The sequence below is a fragment of the Salmo salar genome, chromosome ssa04 (assembly GCF_905237065.1).
Source record: "Salmo salar chromosome ssa04, Ssal_v3.1, whole genome shotgun sequence".
NCBI classification, from domain to species: domain Eukaryota; kingdom Metazoa; phylum Chordata; class Actinopteri; order Salmoniformes; family Salmonidae; genus Salmo; species Salmo salar.
The window spans coordinates 27731443-27754128 of NC_059445.1; the positions used below are offsets into that span (position 1 = coordinate 27731443).

The 22686-nt window shown below is 42.7% G+C and overlaps 1 protein-coding gene across 1 annotated transcript in view; it reads right to left on the minus strand.

Moving 5' to 3' along the window:
• Positions 1 to 9156: 9156 nt before the first annotated feature.
• LOC106602710 (neuromedin-K receptor) overlaps positions 9157 to 22686 on the minus strand; it is a 37326-nt gene continuing 23796 nt past the window's right edge. The window contains exons 4-5 of the mRNA XM_045716773.1: positions 17816 to 18012; positions 9157 to 15862 (exon numbers count right to left, since the gene is read on the minus strand). Coding sequence (XP_045572729.1) covers positions 15556 to 15862; positions 17816 to 18012 — 504 coding nt within the window. The 3' untranslated portion in view covers positions 9157 to 15555. The remainder of the gene's footprint in view (positions 15863 to 17815; positions 18013 to 22686) is intronic.

Sequence of the window (22686 nt, forward strand, 5' to 3'; positions counted from 1 at the left end):
ATAAACAGAGAGTAGCAGCAGCGTAAAAGAGGGGTTGGGGGGGGGCACACAATGCAAATAGTCCAGCTAGCCATTTGATTACCTGTTCAGGAGTCTTATGGCTTTGGGGTAAAAACTGTTGAGAAGTCTTTTTGTCCTAGACTTGGCACTCCAGTACCGCTTGCCATGCGGTAGTAGAGAGAACAGTCTATGACTGGGGTGGCTGGGGTCTTTGACAATTTTTAGTGCCTTCCTCTGACACTGCCTGGTGTAGAGGTCATGGATGGCAGGCAGCTTAGCCCCAGTGATGTACTGGGCCGTACGCACTACCCTCTGTAGTGCCATGCGGTCGGAGGCCGAGCAATTTCCGTACCAGGCAGTGATGCAACCAGTCAGGATGCTCTCAATGTTGCAGCTGTAGAACCTTTTGAGTATCTGAGGACCCATACCAAATCTTTTCAGTTTCCCGAGGGGGAATAGGCTTTGTCGTGCCCTCTTCATGACTGTCTTGGTGTGTTTGGACCATTCTAGTTTGCTGGTGATGTGGACACCAAGGAACTTGAAGCTCTCAACGTGCTCCACTCTGGGATACGATCCCAGATCTCTGAATTACGCATTCAATCAGTGGTGGACAAAGGTACCCAAATCTCATACTTGAGTAAAAGTAAAGGTACCTTGATAGAAAATGACTCAAGTAAAAGTGAGTCACCCAATAAAATACTACTTGAGTAAAAGTCTAAAAGTATTTGGATTTAAATATTCTTAAGTATCAAAAGTAAATGTAATTGCTAAAATATACTTAAGCATCAAAAGTAAAAGTATAAATAATTTCAAATTCCTTATATAAAGCAAACCAGACGGCATCATTTTCTTGTTTTTTTAATTTACGGATAGCCAACACTCATACATAATTTACAAACGAAGCATGTGTTTAGTGATACCTCAAAAAAACTACTTATTGTAACGGCTGTCTGAAGAGAGAGTAGACCAAGGTGCAGCGGAGGATGTGTTCATCTTTCAAGATATTTAATGGATCGCATGAACACTACAAAATAAACAAAACGACCAGCAACAGTTCTGTCCGGTTACACACTAAACAGAAAACAATCACCCACAAAACCCAAAGGAAAAATAGGCTACTTATGTGTGACTCCCAATCAGCAACAACGAACTTCAGCTGTGCCTGATTGGGAGCCACACACACGGACCAAAACAAAGAAATACAAAACCATAGAAAAAAGAACATAGAACGCTCACCCAATGTAACACCCTGGCCTAACCAAAATTAAAGAACAAAAAGCCCTCTCTATGGCCAGGGCGTTACACTTATGTAGTACTTTCAAGTATTTTTACTTTAGTACTTTACACCACAGCATTCAATTTAGAAGAAAATATGTTTCTTTTTCTCGCTAACCAAGAAGACATCTAACCTTTGAAATACACATGACATTTTCAGTTTTTTGTCTTTTTTTTGTAAAGAGTCTATCTAATATAATATTATGGAGTAAGTTTAGTGGCAAAAAAATACTTCAAATCCATTATAATTAATTCCATGTTGTAAAACAAGAAAATGGGGAAAAGTCCGGGGGGGGGGGCAATAATTCCTGGAGACACTGTAATGTAAAGGGCTCAAATGAAACATTCATATGACCAAAAACATATTCAAGCTAGAGCAGATGCTGGGGGGTGAAGTGTGGGAAGATGAGAGCGAACGGAAGGACGGAGAAATAGGTTTATTGTGCTTCATTACTTCTGCAATAACAACAACAGCTTCAATGACAGCAAGAGATAAACAAGATGGTCCTAGTACAATACGTCTCTTCGCTACATTAGTAACCATGTCACTTTAGACTGCGGTAATGGCACTAATGTAATGGGTAACGCCATCAACCCTGCATCATCCCGTGGCTTCATCCTACCCTCTTCAGGGAATCACCACACAGAGAAATATTGAAATGATGATGTTTGAGGACAATTATACTGCCAATGCTAAGCATATAGAACTGAGAGAAAGGGAGAGGCAAAGGAAAACTAAAACATCTGATTACAACAAAATCATTTTTAAAAATGTAATAATGTCGAAGGAAATTGTATGTAAGTCGGAAAAGTAAGTAGAACAACCATAGAGTATATCTTGTTCCAACCTTTTACTGTGTAGTTACCTTTCTTTTAAAAAAAGAATTCAACACAAACGTTTCCACCTCAGCTCATGGTCATGAACAGTGAACACCCAGCTGATACCAAGTGAGGCATGCCTAAAAATTCAGTCTGTAAATTTACCTACTACAATGTACTAAAAGGAAAGGATGCAATAGCTTTACAGGGAGGTAGTAGTACATGTCGATGCAAATATGTGGGCAATTAGCTTAAAGTCATGTCCGTCAGTCTGTCTGTCGAAGATCTTGTAAATAGCTCTTTTAGTAAAGACATTTGAATAAGGAAGCTTATGAGTAGGAGGGTCTGAAATGGCACCCTATTCCCTATATAATGCATTACTTTTGACCAGAGCCCTGTGGGCCCTGGTCATGAGTAGCGCACTTATTAGGTAATAGGGTGCCATTTGAGATACAGACAGGGTTTGAAGTGAGTGGCGATTACGATTGAGTTAGTTTTGGTTTCATTTTTGGAGTGGAGACAAGTGAATTATCCGATTGTCGTGTGAGGGCTTCGAGGCAAAGGAAAGTCATAGTGTTGGTTCTGCTTCTTGAATATCAATACACATTCACAAGTCTCTGAACTAAGGGCTAGACAGTAACAGCACAACAGTAGCCTAACCTCTGGCATTTCAAAACCAAAAAACATGATATTTCTGCTTGACCATGTGGCAAAACCGACCAAAGATTATATATATATATATATATATATATATATATATATATATATATATATATATTGTACTTTAACAGAGACTGTTTGGGGTGCCAGCTAGGTGGCATTTGCCTTTTTGGGACTATTTCATTAGTTCCACTGTGCCTGGCAAGCTCAATCGAGCAAACTGCAGCTAAATTATTTGGAAGAAAGTAAAGACACTACATTCAGAAAGTTTCTTCCACAGCTTGTCTGCTGTCCTTCCATAAAGTTGCATAAAGGATGCACATGGAAGATGCAAAGATTAGGCCTCTATCCAATTCTATGCCTCCTTGCAAATCCATAGAAGAATGCCCAGACAAGTTGCACATGGTAGTTGGAGGGTTAGTCACGTCTGACTGGGTTCCGATTGGACGAGCAATTGACTAATATTCCCTTCCACACGCACGACTGCTCCTAGTAGGAAAGCATCTGTTTGACTTTAGTTGAGGATAATTGGTTAGATATCTGCTTTGTTTTGACCCCCCACGCCGCTTTAACAATAATTTAAATTCAAGGGAAACCCCAATAGCTAAATTCTGCAACACCATGGTAATGTAAATACTGTACCACAGAATGTTGACAGAGCATCCACAAGAAGTATTCGGGAAGACCAAACGTGGTTTGGTGTGGTGGGGTGAACACTTTGCTGTTGTTTGAATCCCAGACCCTTTTCTTTGTTGGAAAACTGCAGTAGCTAAATTCTGCTACACAATGGCAGTGGTGTAAATTACTTTAAGTAGTAAAGTATACTTTAAAGTACTACTTAAGTCGTTTTGGGAGCGTCTGTTTTTTACTTTACTATTTCCATTTTTGACTACTTATATTTACATTTTTGACTACTTTTTTTGACTACTTTTACTACATTCCTAAAGAAATAATGTACTTTTTACTCCATACATTTTCCCTGACACCCAAAAGTACTTGTCACATTTTGAACAGGAAAATGATCCAATTCACACACTTATTGTCACGACTTCCGCCGAAGTCAGGTCCTCTCCTTGTTCGGGCGGTGCTCGGCGGTCGGCGGTCCTCTAGCCATCATCGATCCACTTTTAATTTTCCATTTGTTTTGTCTTGTTTTTCCTCACACTTGGTTTCAATTCCCTCAATTGCTTGTTGTGTATTTAACCCTCTGTTCCCCCCATGTCTTTGTGTGGGATTGTTTATTGTAGTGCTTGTGCACGTTCCCCGTGATTGCACGACGGGTTATTTTTGTGCTCATTTATCTTGTTGTTCTGGATGCCGTTGGTTTTGCTTAAAAACCTCTTAGGGCTAGGGGGCAGTATTTACACGGCCGGATAAAAAACGTACCCGATTTAATCTGGTTACTACTCCTACCCAGTAACTAGAATATGCATATACTTATTAGATATGGATAGAAAACACCCTAAAGTTTCTAAAACTGTTTGAATGGTGTCTGTGAGTATAACAGAACTCATATGGCAGGCAAAAACCTGAGAGATTCCTTTACAGGAAGTGGCCTGTCTGACCATTTATTGGCTTTCTTTGACATCTCTTTCCAAAACAAAGGATCTCTGCGGTAACGTGACACTTCCCACGGCTCCCATAGGCTCTCAGAGCCCGGGAAAAAGCTGAATGTCGTCATTCCAGCCCCAGGCTGAAACACATTATCGCCTTTGTCAAGTGGCCGATCAGGGGACAGTGGGCTTAGGCGTGTGCACTGGTCGCCCCCGTCTTTCTTTTTTTCTCCTCTATTTACCGAAACGCAGATTCCCGGTCGGAATATTATCGCTTTTTTACGAGATAAATTGTATAAAAATTTATTTTAAACAGCGGTTGACATGCTTCGAAGTACGGTAATGGAATATTTCGAAATTATTTGTCACGAAATGCGCCATGCTCGTAACCCTGATTTACCATTTCGGATAGTTTCTTGAACGCACGAACAAAACGCCGCTGTTTGGATATAACGATGGATTATTTGGGACCAAACCAACATTTGTTATTGAAGTAGAAGTCCTGGGAGTGCATTCTGACGAAGAACATCAAAGGTAATCAAACTTTTGTAATTGTAAATCTGATTTTGGTGAAGGCTAAACTTGCTGGGTGTCTAAATAGCTAGCCCGTGATGGCTGGGCTATGTACTTAGAATATTGCAAAATGTGCTTTCACCAAAAAGCTATTTTGAAATCGGACATATCGAGTGCATACAGGAGTTCTGTATCTATAATTCTTAAAATAATTGTTATGCTTTTTGTGAACGTTTATCGTGAGTAATTTAGTAAATTGTTAGTAAATTCCCCGGAAGTTTGCGGGTTCTGAACGTCACATGCTAATGTTAAAAGCTGGTTTTTGATATAAATATGAACTTGATTGAACAAAACATGCATGTATTGTATAACATAATGTCCTAGGGTTGTCATCTGATGAAGATCATCAAAGGTTAATGCTACATTTAGCTGTGGTTTGGGTTTATGTGACATTATATGCTAGCTTGAAAAATGGGTGTCTGATTATTTCTGGCTGGGTACTCTGCTGACATAATCTAATGTTTTGCTTTCGTTGTAAAGCCTTTTTGAAATCGGACAGTGTGGTTAGATTAACGAGAGTCTTGTCTTTAAATAGCTGTAAAATAGTCATATGTTTGAGAAATTGAAGTAATAGCATTTCTAAGGTATTTGAAAATCGCGCCACAGGATTCAACTGGCTGTTACGTAGGTGGGACGATTTGGTGCCACCTAGCCCAGAGAGGTTAATAAATCTGTGGTTATTACCCAGTTCTGCCCTCCTGCGCCTGACTTCTCTGCCACCAATTACGCACCCCGCTACAGAATCCCACACCCAACATATGGAGTCAGCAGGAGCAGGTGCCCCTGGAATAGGGGTGGAGGAGCACGTCCGGGAGCATGCGGCAATGCTCCACCATCTCGGCGCCGCCATGGACCGCGTTGTCCAAACTATGGACCGCTGGGAGAGACAGGGAGTTCCTCCAGCGCCTCCACCAGCACAACCAGGGTCTCCACTACTCGCCCCCCCTTCACCCGGTCCCAGTGGGATTCGTCTCGCCCGGGACGGCTGCACGCTGCCAGGGTTTCCTGTTCCAGCTCGACCTCTACCTGGCAACCGTCCACCCGGCTCCTTCAGGTCGTGGGAAGGTATCCGCCCTCGTCTCGTGCCTCTCTGGGAAAGCCTTGGAGTGGGCCAATGCCGTGTGGGGAGAAGGAGATGCGGCGCTGGACCATTTCGAGGATTTCACCCGAACGTCTCTTCCATCTGAGGCAGGGGACGAGGAGCGCCCAGGAGTTCGCCATGGATTTTCGGACCCTGGCCGCCGGCGCGGGATGGAACGATAGGGCCCTGATCGACCACTTTCACTGCAGTTTGCGCGAGGACGTCCATCGGGAGTTGGCCTGCAGGGACACCACCCTCACGTTTGACCAGCTGGTGAACCTGTCCATTCGGCTGGATAACCTGCTGGCCACCCGCGGACATCCAGATCAGGTTCTGTCGGTTCCATCCCCCAGCACCGCTGCTCTCGTGCCCATGGAGCTGGGAGGTGCTGTGCATAGGGAGGCTGGAGGAGGTTCCGGCTCGTGCACCATCTGTGGCCGCAGAGGTCACACTGCCGGTCGGTGCCGGGTTGGTTCCTCTGGGGATCGAGGCAGCAGGCAGGGCACTCTGGCGTCATCCCAGGTAAGCCGGCACCCTTCTCACCCAGAGCCCTTTGTTACACACATGTTTTTGTATGTTTCTTTTCCTGAGTTTTCCCCGCATTCCCAGCATAAGGCGCTCGTCGATTCAGGCGCGGCTGGGAATTTTATAGACAGATCGTTCGCCCTTAGTTTAGGGATTGCCATTGTTCCCGTGGCTGTGCCCTTCCCCGTTCACGCCTTAGACAGTCGACCATTAGGGTCAGGGTTGATTAGGGAGGCCACCGCTCCTCTGGGTATGGTGACGCAGGGGGGTCACAAGGAGAGAATCAGTCTCTTCCTCATTGACTCTCCTGCGTTTCCCGTGGTGCTAGGCCTACCCTGGTTAGCTTGTCATGACCCCACTGTTTCTTGGCAACGGAGGGCTCTGATGGGCTGGTCACGAGAGTGCTCGGGGAGGTGTTTAGGGGTTTCTGTTGGTGCTACTACGGTGGAAAGTCCAGACCAAGTCTCCACCATGCGCATTCCCCCTGAATATGCCGATTTGGCTCTCGCCTTCTCCAAAAAGAACGCGACTCAATTACCACCCCATCGACGGGGCGATTGTGTGATAAATCTCCTGGTAGACGCTGCACTTCCCAGGAGTCACGTGTATCCCCTCTCACAGGCGGAGACGGTGGCTATGGAAACATATGTCTCAGAATCCCTGCGTCATGGGTACATTCGGTCCTCCACTTCACCCACCTCCTCAAGTTTCTTTTTTGTGAAGAAGGAGGAGGGAGGTCTGCGCCCGTGTATTGACTACCGAGACCTAAATCAGATCACGGTGAGGTACAGTTACCCGCTACCTCTTATCGCCACGGCGATTGAGTCAATGCACGGGGCGCGCTTCTTCACCAAACTAGATCTCAGGAGTGCTTACAACCTGGTGCGTATCCGGGAGGGAGACGAGTGGAAGACGGCGTTCAGTACGACCTCAGGGCATTATGAGTAACTCGTCATGCCATACAGGTTGATGAATGCTCCACCAGTCTTCCAAGCCTTTGTAGACAAGATTTTCAGGGACCTGCACGGGCAGGGTGTAGTGGTGTATATTGATGACATTCTGATATACTCCGCTACACGTGCCGAGCATGTGTCCCTGGTGCGCAGGGTGCTTGTTCGACTGTTGGAGCATGACCTGTACATCAAGGCTGAGAAATGCCTGTTCTTCCAGCAGTCCGTCTCCTTCCTATGGTACCGCATTTCCACCTCGGGGGTGGAGATGGAGAGTGACCACATTTCCTCCCTCTGCCCGGTCTTCCTACGGCCCTACAGACAGCGGACGCCTTGTTTTACGCACGTCTTCCGGGCACTACGGGGTGCCTGAGGATATAGTGTCTGATCGAGGTCCCCAGTTCACTTCGAGGGTCTGGAAGACGTTCATGGAAGGTCTGGGGGTCTCGATCAGCCTTACCTCGGGGTTTCATCCCGAGAGTAATGGGCAGGTGGAGAGCGTGAACCAGGATGTGGGCAGGTTTCTGCGGTTGTATTGCCAGGATCGGCCGGGGAGTGGGCAGCGTTCGTGCCCTGGGCCGAGATGGCTCAGAACTCGCTCCACCACTCCTCCACTAACCTCTCCCCCTTCCAGTGCGTACTGGGGTACCAGCCGGTTCTGGCGTCTTGGCATCAGAGTCAGACCGAGGCTCCTGCGGTGGACGACTGGTTCAGGCGCGCGGAGGAGACATAGGACTCCGCCCATGTTCACCTCCAGCGGGCCGTGCTGCGTCTTCTAGCCATCATCGATCCACTTTTAATTTTCCATTTGTTTTGCCTTGTTTTTCCTCACACCTGGTTTCAATTCCCTCAATTACTTGTTGTGTATTTAACCCTCTGTTCCCCCCATGTCTTTGTGTGGGATTGTTTATTGTAGTGCTTGTGCACATTCCCCGTGATTGCACGACGGGTTATTTTTGTGCTCATTTATCTTGTTGTTCTGGATGCCGTTGGTTTTGCTTAATAAATGTCCGGTTATTACCCAGTTCTGCTCTCCTGCGCCGAACTTCTCTGCCGCCAATTACGCACCCCGCTACACTTATCAAGAGAACATTCCAGACACTGATCTGGCGGACTCACTAAACACAAATGCTTCATTAGTGTGGAGTCTTGGAGTGTACTCCTGGTTATTCTTAAATAAATAAATAAACAAGAAAAATGCCAACTGGTTTGCTTGGGCTCCCGAGTGGCGCAGCGGTCTAAGGCACTGCATCTCAGTGCTAGAGGCGTCACTACAGACACCCTGGTTTGAATCCAGGCTGTATCACAACTGGCCGTGATTGGGAGTCCCATAGGGCGGCGCACAATTGGCCCAGTGTCGTCCGGATTTGGCCGGTATAGGCCGTCATTGTAAATAAGAATTTGTTCTTAACTGACTTGCCTAGTTAAATAAAGGTTCAGTTTAAAAATGTACTTTTACCTTTGATACTTAAGTATATTTTAGCAATTACATTTACTTTTGATACTTAAGTATATTTAAAACCAAATACTTTTAGACTTTTACTGAAGTAGTATTTTAGTGGGTGACTTTTACTTTTGCTTGACAAATATTCAATGAAGATATTTTTACTTTTACTCAAGTATGACAATTGGGTACTTTTTCCACAACTGCACAATGATCATGTAAATACCGCAGAATGTTGACACAGCATCAACAAGAAGAATTAGTAGGGACACCTAATAAAGAACATAAAACTATTTTATTTACAGGATCACTTTCCATTGACAATGACAAAGTCCATGTTGTGACGAAAGTCAACCAAAACTCCACCAATTGGTCATAAATAACTAACACAAAACTGTTCACAATGCACAGAATTGAATGTATTGATTTATGATTACACGTCTTAAATTGGAAGGGCCTGTGCTACTGTTATCACTGTGAAAAACTGCAAGTTATACATATGCCGCTTGTAAATGTACATGTAACTCATAACCACATAAAACACTTTTCAATCTGAGCAAACAGGATTTTCCAAGTGTATGTTTCTTACATTACAATAAAGTATTTTAAATTCCATATTTTTGGTTGTGTAGATGTAAACATGCATGATAAGACCATAGACAGACCCTTGACATTAAGCTAAGACAGAATTTTGTACATTGATAGCAGAACAATACTGTTTAGTACAGGCTGGGTTCACATACCTAGATTAAGCCTATTCAAAGCAAATTTTGAGGCCATTAATAAACTTAATCTGGGTACATGAAACTGGCCCATAAAAACAAACTTTAGAAGAGGTTATGCAGAAATACTTTATACCACATGCATAAGCATCACATTACAACTTTAGAAGCACTACATGAACATTCATAATATCTTATGCCAATGTTAAGTCACTACACAGCATTGGTCAACTGGGAGTTTGTTGCATACTGTATGCTGCCATTAGCACTGTAAAGGTGTTATGACTGATTACTCTGTGGTATATCCTTATTCAGGGTCCTTTACAATGAAGTGTTATCAAATCAGTTCATCTGGACAACTGCAAAGCAAAAAGACCTACCATTTGATAGAGGCACCATTAGTTATACATTAAACCGAAAACATTGTCTTCAGTAACACAAATATACAAAGGGCGACTGACATCACAACATTTTTTTTTGTTGTTGCTGTATTTTGTTTCTTGTTGTATCAAACCATATCTTAATGAATACCAACACTGTATCAACACAATTGGCTATCGATGAAAAGCTTGATTTGCCATTGAATGATAAATACTGTAGCTAAAACACATCATGACAACACGTAATGAAATACACGACGCAAATATAGTATTTCTTTACATTCTTGAATCATAACGTCTCCAAAGTTTCTTTACATTCTTTCATAAAGGCTTAGAACATTCTATTGGCATTCTCCAACAACACTACACCAGACATACCTCATTAGAAATATGTCAGAATGTTGACGTTATAGGACATTAGGACAACCTGTCCCTAATCATAGACAATACGTCTTTACAATGACATAAGAGCAATAAGTGACACACAAGTAACACATCAGATTAGGTAAGTCATGTCATTGTAAGTGATATACAACTAATACGTAAGCTTAAGTGGCATATAACTACAATGGTTTAACGTCACTGTCTTTACATATTCTGGTAAGACCATGTTGACTTCATGTCTAGGGTAAAGACACATCGGAGGTATCCTCGCAGAGAAGATGAATGGCAATATTAAACTGAATCTAGTCTGATTTCACTGATGTGCATTTACATCACTATCAAATCGAATGGTCACGTTAGCTTATATCAAAACAAACGAATGAAAGTGCGTGTCATGATTTTTTTTTTTTTAGAAATGTCTTTGATCAAAGTTATAATACTCTTAATATCTTTTGATTAACCTGCTCACTGCCGTTACAACATCGTGCCAAATTCCTGCCTCTATATCACCATAGAATTTTCTATGATGACTCCAATCCTCACATTTTATTGCATAAATGCACTGCTTTAAAATTAGGTATCATGCTCAAGTGTTAAACTAAAGAACTACATTCCATCACTTGTGATGCAACCTGTCACAGCGATGCAACCGCACTGATATTTGATAACGCTATTGAATGTGACTTGCTGTGCGTACAGTTTGTTACCTTACTACCGGCAGTTTTTTTTCTTCATCCACACAGCTGTTATTTTCATGTTATCTTTAAGTCAAGCTGAGGGCCACAGGTGGGTAGTCTGTCATCTGGAAAAAAACCATTACATTTCAATTCAAACTGTGACAAAATACAACACTTCACCGGCTACAAGGGCCTTGGGGGGCCAAGGTAAGACTAGTGCATCAGGCTTTGAATTATCTTTTCCCCCTGAGGGAGTTGGCAGGAGACCCCCTAGAGACCCCCTATCAGACAGCCGTGGAACCTGAGCTATGGCATGTAATGTCTTTATACTGCGCTGGGCTGTTGGGTATAACACGGCTCGTTGGTCAGGGGAAGAAATACCCTAAACCAAATGTGGTTGTTCTCTTTGAGTGTCGAGCCAAACAAGACAAAGGCTGAAGAGAAGCCTGGTGCTAGTGCCAGCACTTGATTTAAACCCAGAAGGATTACACACACACACAAATGCACATATACACACACATATATAGTACATGCACACATGCACGCAAGCACACACACACACACAGGGGAGAAATACCACCCCTCTAATTGATGGCCCAAGGGTTTACCTGACATCTTGACTCTAAACACTGTGGTCATATATAACCACTGTACTGTGGATGCACGCACACACACACACACACACACACACACACACACACACACACACACACACACTGTGATCATGAAAACTCTGCTCCGTGGGCGCACACACGCACAAGCACACACACACACATAAACACTGTGATCGTATAAAAATCTCATTGTGGCCATTTCTTTCAAAGCTACAGTGCTGTATGTAAGTACAATGCAGGAGGTGATGCACTTCTCAATGGGAATATGAAGGCAAAATAAAAGTAGGTGGGCAGCTAAAAAAAAAAGGGCAACTGTCATCTGCTATTTTTCTTCCATTCCACATCAGTTTTCCCTGCACTTGTTTTCTTATTTGAAAGCGTGTATCAACCACAAAGCTACCCATAGAAAACTAGAAAAATATGGACACTGCTTTAAAACATTAGCAGTAACAAATAGGCATCTATTCATGCTGTTCTAAGCATTCGGATTCAGATCAATGACGCCGCTTTAGATAAACAATTAGCTAGTTATTTATGTGCACATCTGTGTAATCGTTAGTTTGCTTTGTTGCCAATGGTGACCTAATGTTGACCATGTAGGACTATGGAGGAAAAACAATGTGCATACACACTAACACCTAACACGCACACACACAAACGTGCACTCTCACACGCACTGACACACAAGGACATGCACTTGCACACGCACACACAAGGGACTATGGGAAAAAAGTTGAGGGACCATTAGGTAATCAAACCAGATTCACTGCAGCGATGGCAGGCTATCAAAACTCAATTAACAAAGATATTTCTTACTGGCGAGTTTAATCAACAGTGTTTTCCATTGGAAATCACTAAGTGGCTAGAGAGGTTACAACTGGGGCATAATGGAGGGATAGACGGATACTTTGTCATTCTATACATGATGTAACTACATGACAGACTTGACATGTACAATCTGTGCAGTGCTTACGAAGACCATACGTATGCCACATGAAGCCTTTATAAGTTGTCGTTTGTTTAAACTGGGACCAGTCATTCTATACATTACGTAAGACTTCAGCTAAAAGCCACTGCCACAAATGGTAACTATGGACACACTACCTAAAGATATCGGTTGCTCCAGAAAATGTTCTCTCTCTAGTATCGAGCACGCCTATATCTAAAACACAGGTCAATCAAATGTGCTGATGTTAGAGCGTCACATGATGATCTGGCGCACGGTAGTCTAGCCTATACAGTTTACAATAGCATGACCCAGAAAGTAACACGGAAAGCCCAGTGTTCCAATCATAGCTCCGTAAGCAAAAGATCAAAGGAGGGAATGTTTAGGTGTACTCCGATGTGTCTGTATATATTTAAGGGGCCCCTCCATGACATGTTAAATCTCCCACAGTGCTGAGTGTGTGTGTGTGTGTGTGTGTGTGTGGTGTGATGAGAAAGGATCATTCAGCTCAATGAGGACCGTGCATACAGAAGAACCGTCGTCAGCGAGGCATGTATTCTGCCTGTTTCCCCCCAGCACGTCATTGTAAATGGAGTACTGGCCAACATTATTGCGTAAACAATACATTGATGACGTAGCATGCTGTCGCTGTTGTAGCTCTTCACATGAACTCTGTACATTGTTTCAAATGTATACAGTATTTCATCATATAAAATATGTTATATACAGTGAGCTCCAAAAGTATTGGGACAGTGACAAATTTTTTGTTGTTTTGGCTGTGTACGCCAGCACTTTGGATTTGAAATGATACAATAACTACGCCGTTAAAATGCAGTCTGTCAGCTTTAATTTGGGGGTATTTTCATCTATATCAGGTGAATCGTTTAGAAATTACAGCACTTCTTGTACAGTACATACTCCTCCCATTTTAGGGGACCAAAAGCATTGGGACAAATTCACTTATATGTGTGTTAAAGCAGTCACAAGTTTAGTATTTGTAGTGCTGAGCAATTAACCGAAATGTAGATTATTTTTCGGTTTCTAAAACCACTAATTGACCAAAGTCAGTTCAATTATTTGAATTCCATTTATTTCTGAGGTTTTCTGTGAGCTCAATGTGCACATTGCACAGTTTCTCTAGAGATAAATCAGATCCAGCCTGAACTGTGCAATATAGTAGGGAGTTGTAGTTTCCAACATGCCAATATTCTATATAGTTTAGCGCATAAAGTGGTAATTAACTACATTGACCATAAGCCATTGCTCATCTACTTGTCCGCTCTGTGTTTCTTTTCCGCCTGCTACTGAAGACAGAGAAGAATGTGCAATCATGAGGGGATATAGAGAGTAGCTGTTGCTTCGGAGGTATCTACCTGAAAATAGATGATCTAAGTGATTGATAGTTGGTATTCAGCAGTCATAAAAGTATGCCTAATTTACTTTGAAGAACTACAAAATAGTGATTTTGTTAGACAGCATAGGCAGCAGCTCTATAGAGATGAGACTGTTTTGGTTGTGTTTTGGTGGTGTTTCAGATTGTTTTGTGCCGAATGTAATGTATTGTGTCCTTTTATCGTCAATAAGAATACATTTCTAAACACTTCTACATGAATGTGGATGCTACCATGATTATGAATAATCCTGAATGAATCGTGAATAACGATGAGTGAGAATGTTAGAGACGCACAAATATCATACCCCAAGACATGCTAGCCTCTCACCATTACAATAACAGGGGAGGTTAGCATTTTTGAGGTGTATGGTATTTGTGCATAATCAAACAGTACTGTAATTTCTAAACGGTTCACCCGATATGGATGGAAATACCCTCAAATTAAAGCTGACAGTCTGCACTTCAGTATGCTATATGAAGCCTTTCTAAGTTGTAGTTTGTTTAAACTGGGACCAGTCATTCTATACATGACATAAGACTACAGCTAAAACCCACTGCTACAAATGGTAACTATGGACACACTACCTAAAGATATCGGTTGCTCCAGAAAATGTTTTCTCTCTGGTATCTACTGTAGCAGAGAGAATCTAAAAGTGTGGTAATGTCTAAACGGTTCACTAGATATGGATGAAAATACCTTCCAATTAAAGCTGACAGTCTGCACATTAACCTCATATCATTTCAAATCCAAAGTGTTGGTGTACAGAGCCAAAACAACAAACACATTTTCACTGTCCCAATACTTTTGGAGCTGAGTGTAGAAAACATCAAGAACACCTTCCTAATATTGAATTGCCTCAATTCATCGGGGCATGGAATCTAGAGGTCTCAAGGTGTCGAACGCATTCTACAGGGATGGTGGCCCATGTTGACTCCAATGCTTCCCACAGTTGTGTCAAGTTGGCTGGATGTCCTTTGGGCGGTGGACCATTCTTGATACAAACGGGAAACGTTGAGTGTGAAAAACCCAGCAAAATCCTTTAACCTTTCTCCTCCCCTTCATCTACACTGATTGAAGTGGATCAATAAGGGATCATATCTTTCACCTGGATTCATCTGGTCAGTCTATGTCATGGAAAGAGCAGGTATTCATAATGTTTTAAACACTCAGTAGCCATTGCATTCAGGATGTTACTGGGACAGGCATTTTTTGTACATCTTTTTTTCTTATGCATGTTTTTATATACAGTACACTTCAGTGATTTTCATAGTATTACAGACCGTACAACAATATACTATCTGATGGTTATATTTGACAATTAATTCCTGCTTCTCATCTAAAATGTGTTTTCAGCGATATTCTCTGAACTCTTTGAAAAGTGTGTGTTTGCATGTGTGTATTGATAGGGACAGCATGTATGTATGTTTGCAATGTCTACCTGTCTTTGCATGTACTGTACACAGTATATGTTACCACTCTATACATGCTTGCATGTGTGAACACATGCCTGTGTGTTTGATCATGCCTGACAGTGTGTCTGCATCCAGCATGCCCTCCTTTAGGAGAAGTCCTCAGCCTCAGCATTGGGGGCGCAGCCTGCCTTAGCCTTGGCCCCGTTCCCATTGCAACCAAGCCCGTTTTCCACTCTCTGGTTGACGTAGCTCTTCTTCCTGGCTTGGTTCTGGTTGTTTGTTCCGTCTACAGGGTCATACACCACTACCACGGAGGTATCCATGCGGGACAGGGTGTACATGCTGCTCTGGCGGGCCGGGTGGAGGCGGGTGGCCCTCAGCTCCAGCTCATCATAGCTGGACACCTGGACGAAGGGGCACCAGCGGAACGCCCGCTTGAAGCCAGCCCGGAACCTGGGCGAATAGAGAGGGGGGTGAATGAAATGTGATTTTGCGAACCGGGTAGTGTTCAAGGCCACGCTGTTTGTAAAATGTTTTCCAACAGAAAAGGAAATTCTGTGTTCTTATTGGACGAGTTCAAGTAGCACAGCACCTGTGTCACTACGTTTCAAAACGTTTTCTACCTACTGAACACAATCCAGGTTTCACATGATGATCTGATTTTCATAAGGCGGCAGTAATCAAATGACATACCAATGTGTACAGTGCAGTGAGGTTGAAGAGAGAGTTGTATAATGACATAAAACATCAACCGAAAGCACACAGCAACAAAGAAACAATTAAACAGGAAACTAAACCTAATCGACTGCAACATACACAGCTCTGTGTTCTCCATCAATTTAAAGTCAGCTAATGACCCAGATAATAAACAACAAAATACAGTACTTAAATAAATACATTAAATAAAACATTTATCATTTAGAGTCCTGTCCAGGGGTATACTTCAAACTCCCAAACTCTACCGAAACTGGAGATTTTGGCTCGGACAAGGCTTACTTATAATAGCCAAGAAAGATTTAATATTGTTGTTTTTATATATTCACATCATGAAGGGGGCAAAGCAACAACATACCACACTGCACATCCTTCCTGAATAGCCTGATTGTGTTGATGGTAAGAGTGCTATGTGCTTTAGATAATTGCCTGTGTGTGCCTAAGTGCACTGGGGAGCTTCATTCACAAGCAAGCATTCATCAACACTCAGAGTCTGGATTCAGAGCACTGAAGCTTCTTCAAGGAGGTCTTGCTCTGTGTTCAATATGGTTATGAGATTTCCGAGGCCGGGCAAAGGACAGACTAAGGCATAGAGCTTGTCTAGATGGATATACAATTCCCATGCTCTTTTCGTGCCATTAGGATTAATTGACCATGGAAATACAGCTACATTACGTATGTGTAGGTTTGTGCGAGTGTTTGTGTGTGTGTACACGAGGTGACACTGAGAGGGTCTTATATGACTACACCTGACGTCATACCTCCATGTTCTGTACCTGCATTGTTCCTGAAAGAATGAGTCACACAGGTACCGAACTACCCACCTAAGCACTGAGTGGCTTAAAGAACATGTTCAGAAAGCATGCAATGGTAACCAATTTAAATTATGCTTTGATTTCCAGGTCTCTTCAGCATTTCTCAGTGATGTCCTTGAAGTAGCTTTACTTCCAAGCCTCAGTCCTAAAATACCTAATATGTTTTTAGTTTTTTTTGCATTTTCAAGAGGGCATGAACATCACAAAAGGATCTGTTATCAGGGTTGCCATTGCCTGGACCTTTGTTGAAGCACATCTCTCGTGTGCTCTGTTCAGAGGATTACAGGATATTCAAATAGGAGATTCTTGTCACGTCCTGACCCTTGTAAGATGTCATTTTCTATAGTAAAGTAGGTCAGGGTGTGACAGGGGGTGTTTTGAGTGGTTTTCTATGTTTAAGTTCTAGTTTTTCTATTTCTATGTTGTTGTTTTTTGGGTTGATCTCGAATTGGAGGCAGCTGGTACTCGTTGCCTCTAATTGGAGATCATATTTAAGTTGGGGGTTTTTCTATTGTGTTTGTGGGTAGTTGTTCTCCGTTTAGTTGTATGTTGCCTGACAGAACTGTTTGCTGTCATTTTGTGTCTTTGTAAAGTGTTTCGTTTTTCATGAAAGAATAATCACGAGCACTCAACACGCCGCGCCTTGGTCCCCTCTATACGACGCCCGTTACAATTGTAATGCACCTTAGTTGCTTTTCAAGGATTGTTATGAACCTATGCAGATGCAGGCCAACAGCATAAATATACTTTCCCCGCCCTTTTCAACCATCGACCATGAAAATATAGCTACGTGTGTGTATGTGCCTCCGCCCTTGAATGCTCCCATTTCTGCTTGCCTAGCTGTCTCCCTGTGTGCACATGTGTGTATTCTCCTTACCTGCTGTTCAGGCAGCAGTAGATGATGGGATTGTACATGGTGGAGCTCATGGCCAGCCACATCACTGACAGGTACACCTGCTGGATGGACTTCCACCTCATCAGAGCCTTGTTGAGGCCCGTCACGATGAAGTAGACGTGGTACGGCAGCCAGCAGAGGGCAAAGGTCACCACCACAATGATCATCATCTTGACCACCTGGAGGTGAGGGAGGGAGGCGGGGGGGGTAACATTAGTTCAATTCTCGTTCAACCCTGTGAGGCGAGCTGTCTGGACACTGTGTGGCGTCTGCTGATAAAGAGGCAAATTCTCCTGCCACTTGATCAGCCAGACAACTGAAGCTAATTAGGTTGTGAAGTGCGCTCTGCAGTTATTATTCAAGGGAGAGCAAAGAGAGCGGTCTCTCCTTCCTTTGGAGAAGATAAATTAAGCTTTCACCTGTTTCCTTCTTCCAAATCACCTCGCTGCATTGGCTTTAATGAGTGTGTGTGTGTGTGTGTGTGTGTGTGTGTGTGTGTGTGTGTGTGTGTGTGTGTGTGCGCTTTAGTGAGCCTGGTAAGAGCTGTATGTGACGGTAAATGTATGTTACTGTAGATATACCGTGGCAATAAAAAGTATGTGAACCCTTTGGAAATACCAGAATTTCTGCATAAATTCATAATAAAATTTGATCTGATCTTCATCTAGGTCACAACAATAGACAAACACAGTCTGCTTAAACTAATAACACACATACAATTATACGTTGTCATGTCTTTACTGAACACACCGTCTAAACATTCCCAGTGCAGGGTGGGAAAAGTATGTGAACCCTTGGATATATTAACTGGTTGACCCTCCTTTGGCCTCAACCAAACATTTTCTGTAGTTCCGAATCAGACCTGCACAACGGTCAGGAGGAGTTTTGGACCATTCCTCTTTACGAAACTGTTTCAGTTCAGCAATATTCTTGGGGTGTCTGTTGTGAACTACTCTCGAGGTCATGCCACAGCATCTCAAATCGGGTTGAGGTCAGGACTCTGGGCCACTCCAGAAGGTGTATTTTCTTCTGTTGAAGCCATTCTGTTGTTGATTTACTTCTGTGTTTTGGGTCGTTGTGCTGTTGCATCACCCAACTTCTGTTGAGCTTCAATTGGCGGACAGATAGCCTGACATTGTCCTGCAAAATGTCTTGACAAACTTAGGAATTCATTGTTCCATCGGTAATAGCAAGCTATCCAGGCCCTAAGGCAGCAAAGCAGCCCCAAACCATGATGCTCCCTCCACCATACTTTACAGTTGGAATGAGGTTTTGATGTTGGTGTGCTGTGCCTTTTTTTCTCCACACATAGTGTTGTGTGTTCCTTCCAAACAACTCAACTGTAGTTTCATCTGTCCACAGAATATTTTGCCAGTAGCGCTGTAGAACATCCAGGTGCACTTTTGCAAACTTCAGACGTGCAGCAATGGGTTTTTTTGGAAGCAGTGGCTTCTTCCGTGGTGTCCTCCCATGAACACCATTCTTGTTTGATGTTTTACGTATTGTAGACTCGTCAACAGAAATGTTAGCATGTTCCAGAGATTTCTGTAAGGATTCTTCTTTACCTCATTGAGCATTCTGCTCTGTGCTCTTGCAGTCATCTTGCAGGACGGCCACTCCGAGGGAGAGTAGCAATAGTGCTGAACTTTCTCCATTTATAAACAATTTGTCTTATCGTGGACTGATGGACATCAAGGCTTTTAGAGATACTTTTGTAACCCTTTCCAGCTTTATGCAAGTCAACAATTCTTAATCTTAGGTCTTCTGAGATCTCTTTTGTTCGAGGCATGATTCACATCAGCCAATACTTCTTGTGAATAGCAAACTCAAATTTGTGTTTTTATAGGGCAAGTCAGCTCTAACCAACATCTCCAATCTCGTCTCATTGATTGGACTCCAGGTTAGCTGACTCCTGACTCCAATTCGATTTTTGGAGAAGTCATTAGCTTTGGGGTTCACATATACTTTTTCTAACCTACACCGAGAATGTTTCAATGATGTATTCAATATAGACAAGAAAAATACAATAATTTGTGTTATTAGTTCCAGCAGACTGTTTGTCTATTGTTGTGATTTAGATGAAGATCAAATCAAATTTGATGACCAATTTATGCAGAAGTCCAGGTAAATCCAAAGGGTTCACATACTTTTTCTTGACACTGTATATCAAAGTGATGGTTAGATATCAAAACGCCTTTCTTGCTTAAAAAAAACACTCCAGATCCAGGTCCTTTACTGAAAGATGAAGCAAAATACAAAAATAATAATAAGACCAATTTTAACACCACACACATTGGCCATTTAAACCTTTAGTTTCTCCCTGATGGGAAATTGTGACAAAAACACCGTTTCTGAAAGACACTACAGCACGTTTGAAATGGGAAGAAGTGAACTCCAGCTTTAAGTCTCTTATCACCAGCTGGTGGTATTCTGTAGTCTGCACCACAGTCCCAGAAGTATTTCAGAAACTGAAGACGTTTTTCAGGGTCGATCCTCTTCACAGTAAAGGGTGATCTTTGCTCTAGGTGGGCGTCAGATCCGACAGGCAGGAGAGAATAACAGAGCTCGTGTGTGTGTGTGTGTGTATATATGTGTGTCCATTGCGGAAAGACTGCTATTATGATTGCACATCTCTCTCTTCTCCTCAAAATGACCTGTGGCACCGAATATTAAAGAAACGGAAGCTGACCGTTCGGCCTACCGAGAGACTGGCAGGAAAGCTGAGAAAAGACTTCCGCTCCTTTTGTCTTCTTTGATCTTAGTTATCCTTTGAATCCCCGGGACATGGCTTCGCTTCTGAAGAGAGAGCTTGGATTTGTCCCAAATGTCACCATATTCCCTATATAGTGCACTACTGTTGACCGGAGCCCTATGGGTTAGGTTAAATAGGGAGCAATTTGGGATTAAGCCCTTAGCTTTGTGTAGGTAGACTGCACAATGGTGTGGGTGCTAGATGGTGGTAAGAGTTGTTATCGCAAAAGCAAATATGGTCACGTCCAAGGTTGAACGGACTTATTCAAAAACGGAATAACAGCAAGGAAAATCTACACCTAAAGACTTACTAGATCAGTGTTAATGCAAAATAGAAGGAATGTATGGTACAAAAGCAGCAATGTCACTGTCAAATTAAAAATAATACTGAAAACTGTTGAATATCAAAAGCATCTAGGTAGAAAGATTCCATTATTCTGGAAATATACCCATCTTCCCTGTCCTGTTGCATTGTGGATACAGGTAGCGTACACACGACACATGCACTCTCTCTCTTTCTCTCTGACAGCAACAAGTGGACGGTGGACGAGCATGGGAAAAAAGTCGGGCTGTCTTCTCACAGTGGGTGATTCAACAGAAGGGATTTTCATAAAAGCTCAGAGGCTCAGAAGAGCAAAGTTCAGAGCACGCCACACGACTGAGCCCAGACAGGCAGAGAGCAAAAGAGCAAAAAGAAGTAAAGGAAAACAACCTGGAGAGAAAACGAAAATAAAATGTTCCTCATCTCTATTTCTGGCAGCCAATATGGAGTGACAGAAAAGTTCACGGATGCCTGCGCAATAATTGAAACAAGGCAAGACAATTTTATATTTCTCATGTCCATGACGTGGAAAGTACTTGTTTTCTTTCTGTCCTTGATTGAGCTTGTGTGGCTTGATGTAGCCATTGGAACCAATGGCATAATTCCAAAAGTGCAAACCCTAACCTACTTGGCACTCTAGGCAATGCCCAATCAAGCTCTCAAAGTATTTCAGTGAAAACAAATGCTACATAAACCCAGGTCTGGCTGGCATAGTGACAGTATTGTACAAAAGGACAGTACATGGAATGTGTTGTTTTCAGTGTTTCTTGGGAGGCTAAGGAAGCCATACTAGCATACCTAGTAAAATGCCAGTCACTGCCTGTGGCTACATGAGGTTATATCCTATAATAACCAATAGAAACAATGATCAGGTAGTCATCATGTCACAGACAAACTTGGTGTACCAAATGGCACCCTATTCCCTTTAAAGTCAACTACTTCTGACCAGTTGAGGACAGCTGTAACGAGTGAGCTGAGGGAGTGAGTGTTTTAATAAATAAAAGTAACAATCCAAACAAGAAAACACAAACAATGCACAGCAATGACACAGAAACAATAACGCCTGTGGAAGGAACCAAAGGGAGTGACATATATAGGGAAGGTAATCAGGGAAGTGATGGGTCCAGGTGAGTCTGATGACGCGCTGGTGTGCGTAACGATGGTAACAGGTGTGCGCCATAACGAGCAGCCTGGTGACCTAGAGGCCGGAGAGGGAGCACACGTGACAACAGCAGATGATAAGTCAGGGTTTTTAAGTTTTAGTAAGATAAGCGGACAACTGCTATTTTCAATCACTTATCTCAGATTTTTCCAGGACAATCTGTATTTGTAATCTGAAAGAAATGTTTAAGAAATGTTACTCCTAGCAAATAACAGCAACACATGCCTTAAAGAAGCGTTTACACTTTAAATATCAGAAAATATAGATAAAAACAGACTAAATTATTTTCTCCTTTTCCATGTCAAGTAAATGAAGATAAAAATGGAGGGGTGGTTGTTCTCTGACAAGGAGAAAAGACATGTCCTTGCTTGAGGACACTTGTTGCTAAAATGAATGGACAGCTCAACAAAACAAAAGCCTGTGGGTGGGAGAAAACTAGAGAGGTCGCAGAATGTGTTAGTAACACTACTGCTGGCATGGTCAGCTAAGGCCATATGGATTCTGTTTTAGCATTAATTGGGAGGGGGGGGACGACGACTCAAGCGGTCACACAATGTGTTAGTAACACTACTGCTGGGCTGGTCAGCTAAGGCCATATGGATTCTGTCGGTCTGCGTT